This window comes from Jatropha curcas, chromosome 6, assembly GCF_041381405.1.
Source record: "Jatropha curcas cultivar XTBG-Jc1 chromosome 6, XTBG_Jcur_1.0, whole genome shotgun sequence".
NCBI lineage: Eukaryota > Viridiplantae > Streptophyta > Magnoliopsida > Malpighiales > Euphorbiaceae > Jatropha > Jatropha curcas.
The window spans coordinates 13,635,434-13,639,944 of record NC_143156.1 but is presented as its reverse complement, the minus strand read 5'-3'; the positions used below and the strand labels follow the sequence as shown (position 1 = coordinate 13,639,944).

At 33.2% G+C, this 4,511-nt stretch overlaps 1 protein-coding gene across 3 annotated transcripts; it reads left to right on the top strand.

Moving 5' to 3' along the window:
* Window positions 1-272: 272 nt before the first annotated feature.
* LOC149495571 (uncharacterized) lies at window positions 273-3,675 on the top strand. 3 transcript variants are annotated; one of them, XM_089723322.1, is made up of 6 exons: window positions 273-373; window positions 960-1,240; window positions 1,320-1,541; window positions 1,638-2,038; window positions 2,751-2,932; window positions 3,108-3,675. In XM_089723322.1, the coding sequence occupies exons 2-4, from the start codon at window positions 1,129-1,131 to the stop codon at window positions 1,769-1,771; spliced, it is 468 nt and encodes a 155-aa protein (XP_089579448.1). In that variant the 5' UTR covers window positions 273-373; window positions 960-1,128; the 3' UTR covers window positions 1,772-2,038; window positions 2,751-2,932; window positions 3,108-3,675. The 3 variants fall into 3 exon arrangements, 2 of the variants coding, with proteins under 2 accessions (XP_089579448.1, XP_089579447.1); XM_089723321.1 differs by having other exon boundaries at window positions 1,317-1,541; XR_016321400.1 differs by having other exon boundaries at window positions 295-373; window positions 1,351-1,541.
* The last annotated feature ends 836 nt before the right edge of the window (window positions 3,676-4,511 follow it).

Genomic DNA, 4,511 nt, shown 5'->3' with positions numbered 1-4,511 from the left:
AATATAGTTATTATTTACACCTTGTATTTTACACCTTATATTATTTACACCTTTCAAACAGTTCAAACACTGTAATCAGGGGCGGACTCCAAAACTAAAACGAGCCAAAAGAAAATTTTTTTAAAATTAAAGGCCCAAATTAAAGAAAAAATTTTTTTTAAGCTATTTAATATTTATAGATAAAAGTTTTAATTTTTTTTTTTAGGACCAAATTAGTGAATTACCGAGCAGATAAAAACCCCAAAAATACTGCGAGGCGGTCAAACGAGAGCTTTACAACGACGTCGTTCCTAAAACTGCTGAGAATTTCAGAGCACTTTGTACTGGCGAGAAAGGCATTGGCCCTAACATTGGTGTTCCACTCCAGTACAAGGTGCTTCTTCTTCTTCTTCTTCTTCTTCTTCTTCTCTATTATTGATATTATGTATGTATGTATGTATCTTTCTTTCATGTATGTATGTGTGCATGTTTTTCTTGATGAAAAGACGATGGTGTCAATGATAAATCACCACCTAATTAATCCATGATTTCGATAATCTCATAATTGAGACTTAAATTGATCGATTAATAATATAAATAATACATACATAAATAAAATTGATCCATTCATATTTTTTTCAAAAAAAAAAACAATAATAATATAAATAAACTGGTGAATGTTCCGCTTCTTGATTGTCTTTTCACTTTGTTGATGATGTTAATCCTGTAAAGGTAATCAATCGCAACTAATATGTTTGGAATCTTTAATTTTAATTTCACTCACATGCAATTTCTCGGTTTAATTCCTGAATATTTTATCATTAATTTTTTACCCACATTTCTTTTTCTATCCTGTTCTGTTCTTGGGATCATTAATTTCAATCTAATCATGAGTATTTTTTTTATTCAGTTTCAAATTTCAATCTAATCACATGTATTATAATTTTGAGTAATTACTGATTTAAACAATTTCTGTATAGGTATAGCCTGCCATTCGTCTCCAAGAACAATATTTTGTTAATGGGACAGGAGCTGTAATTGAAAGCATATTACGTGTTTGTTATCATTTGAATACATCAAGGAAGGAGAAGGGTAAAATCTTAGGCCTCCTTACATTTGTGCTCACCATTTTTGCTTGCTGTGTACGTGATGGAAAATGAAGATTATGAAATTGGGCTCCCCTGTCCTCCTTTGGACGACCTTACAATTTCTTTGGTTCAAACCGTGTTTGATTTGCGACCTGAGAAATTCTTTGAAGGAGGTAAAATTAATAAATGTTGTTCAATTTTGCTTTATTTCCGTTTTCTATCTGTTACTAATTAAACTTTCTCTCACAGTAGCTGATGATAAGCTGGTGATGGTTGAACGCAGAGGCAAAGAATTGAAGAGCCTATTATCTTTGTACAAGCGACATAGAAAATGTGAAGAAGATAAGAAAACCACACAAAAAGAACCCATAGTGCAAAAGAAGTCAAGTGTGGAAGTTGACAAGGCCTCTTATGGTAGCAAGTTAGAGACTACAAAAAGAAAATTGCATTCTTATTATCAAGAAGCTGATAAAGGTAAGATATATTTTTGTCTATTTGTTTTATTAATTTGTTTTTTACAGTGCATATTTTCCTCTTCATATGGATTTTGATGATTAATTTTGTATACAGTTAAAAGGGAGAAGCAGATTCAGATCATCGACCTAATGGATTTGCCAAAAGCTCCTACTAAGCCAAAGCCAAAGGTTCAACATGCCAAGAAATTTCATCATCATCAGAAGGTGGCTGCCATTGCTCAACACTAGCAGAAGCAAAGAAGTTCAACTGAGGAGGAATTAAGCAAAAGGACATCAAGTTTACATCTATCGCCTACCACCTTACTTGTATGAACTAATAAGAACTACGTGGACCTGATCCTCCTTTTTCAATTAAAAAAATTGGAGGTACGTAGGCAGCCTTCGAGTGCGGTCCAAATATTAATATCCTTCAAAAAATGAATAGAGTATGGCAATGAGAGGGCAAGTAAATATGCTCGCAAAAATACTGCAGAACAAGCTACGGAAAAGAAAAAGGTAAATTCTGCTTAAAATATTTGTCCTTGTTAGGGAAAAAGTAGTTTTAATTTAACCTCTCATTGTCACTTAAAACTTTTAAAAAGCAAGATGCTAGGAATGCTTGGGGATATAGAGAGACAGAGAAAGAGGCAGTTGAACTTCTATATTGACAATATTTGCTTGTCTTTTTTATCAGGCACCATATGGCTTTAATCTGATCAGGGGTCGCTTGAAACTGTAAAATGTTCTTATTCATTTTAGCTTGTTAAATTCTTAACCTTATAATGAAGGGGAAAAGAATGTCAAAGAGAATAAAAATGCAAAATTGTGATGCCAGTTGCTCAGAAAATGGAATAGAAGACCATATCTATGTCATGTTTTCTGATTCATCTTCAAAACGGAATATTAGTTCTGATCATAATTGTGATTTAACATGGTAAAGCACATAAACTTGCTGTAATTATTTATTTTTGTGTTTGTTGTTTAACAATTGCATGCAGTAACATATTGCATATAGTAATCAGAGAACACAAGAATGGCATTGCAATTTCCTTTTGTTTTTTGCACAACAAATGCTATGTTTTCCAGAAGCAATTATAAGACTGAAATTGCCACTTACTTAGTCTTACCAGTTATCATTCCCTTCATGACAATTACTAGATTCTGCTTCCTTCTATTGCTGTCATTTTGTTGCAATAAATAACATCCTGGCCTTCTTAATTTATTGCAGATTCTCCAATTCTGGTAAAATCACCCTCAACAAGGTACAGGAAACATTCAGGTGGAACAACAGCATCAAATTCCTCAAAAGCACAGTTCCCAGTGAATATCTTCTTCTCGAGGATTTCCTTTCAACAATTCTTGGCAGCCAATCCAGTATATTTTGCAACAGCCTGCTCTGGGAGAAAAGAGGTAATTAAGGAGTTATTGATTGAGAAGTTACACATTAAACGTTTCATGTTTTACCAATAAATCTGAGCAGCAGCAAACAAACTGGTACATCTAGATATATGCATCAGAGAAAATATATAGACAGCAATCAAATTATTGTAATTACATGATTTGTTGTTTTTGGTGTGAAATTCAGGCCTTTTGAATATGTGAGTACTTGGCTAAGGAGCTGGAGAATACATTTGGAAGAGAAAAGGACTTCAGCAACTGTCAAGAAAGAAGTTCAACTGAAGAGGAATTAAGCAAAAGGACCTCAAGTTTACATGTAACACCTACCATCTTACTTGTATGAACGAATAAGAACTACGGGGACCTGATCCTCCTTTTTTAATTAAAAAAATTGGGGGTACGTAGGCAGCTTTCTGAGTGCGGTCCAAATATTAATTTCCTTCAAAAAATGAATAGGGTATGGCAATGAGAGGGCAAGTAAATATGCTTGCACTAATACTGCAGAACAAGCCAGGGAAAAGAAAAAGGTAATTTCTGCTTAAAATATTTGTCCTTGTTAGTGAAAAAGTTTTTTAATTTAACCTCTCATTGTCACTTAAAACTTTAAAAAAGCAAGATGCTTGTCTTTTTTAGCAGGCACAATATGTCTTTAACCTGATCAGGGGTAGCTTGAAACTGTAAAATGTTCTTATTCGTTTTAGCTTGTTAAATCAATTCTCTAAGAAGTAATGGCAGTATCTTTTCAATTGGAACAAGAGTTTATTGGATGCAAACGTGTTCTCTTCTCTCAAAAATAATGCAAAGTCATCTTTTGGGGATGCATGAAGTTGCAGAAATACCACCACACTACCTGTCAGATTCAGAGAAACAAGTAAATGAAAGGGAAAATAATAAGAGGTTTGTGGGCAAGAAGGGTAGATTTCAAAGCAAGCTTGATAAAAGACTTGCAATTCTAAAGTGTTAAGTGTGTGAGTTAATCATTATAGACTTCTTCCAGAAAAAGATTTGTATAAGAATGTTTTCATTGCTAGCTCAGATTTATATCGAATGAAACGTTATAAAATTGCACATAAAACGTTACAATTGAGAATTCTTACTCCAAGTTTCGTTGATAGATAAAACTTTACAATTGCGCATAAAACTAACAGAACATGCAATGTACGAGAAGATTGCAGGGTATGAGTAAGATCATCTAACATGCCTTGCTGCTCCATCATCTTCTTCAGTTCTTCTCAAACAGCATCTTGTAAACACACAACCACCAAAAACATAATTACACTAGTAACTGATATCCGTAGCGGAATTCGTTCGCTAATGTAGCAACTCCAAGCTGCACACCCTCAAATGACAATTGCACTTGGAACCATAATTTTGCCAAAACCACGTATGAACTTCTTCATATTTTCTTTTGCATTGTATAGTGAATTATCAATTTGTTGGTTTGAACTAGATTTTTTATATTGGAGGAGAGAAAAACCAGCAATCAAAAAGTTGTGTAATTTCGAAAAATTTTAATACATGTATAGAGATAGATCAAATCGATTATTTTAGAATCAATTATTATCAAGTTAGATTATAAATGCGTAAAAGA

Excerpts from the sequence above, each read along its gene's own strand:
- LOC149495571 (XM_089723321.1), top strand. The coding sequence starts at position 1,129 with ATGGAAAATGAAGATTATGAAATTGGGCTCCCCTGTCCTCCTTTGGAC. Across the intron at positions 1,241-1,316 it reads TGAGAAATTCTTTGAAGGAG|TAGCTGATGATAAGCTGGTG; the intron begins GTAAAATTAATA and ends TTTCTCTCACAG. Across the intron at positions 1,542-1,637 it reads TTATCAAGAAGCTGATAAAG|TTAAAAGGGAGAAGCAGATT; the intron begins GTAAGATATATT and ends TTTTGTATACAG.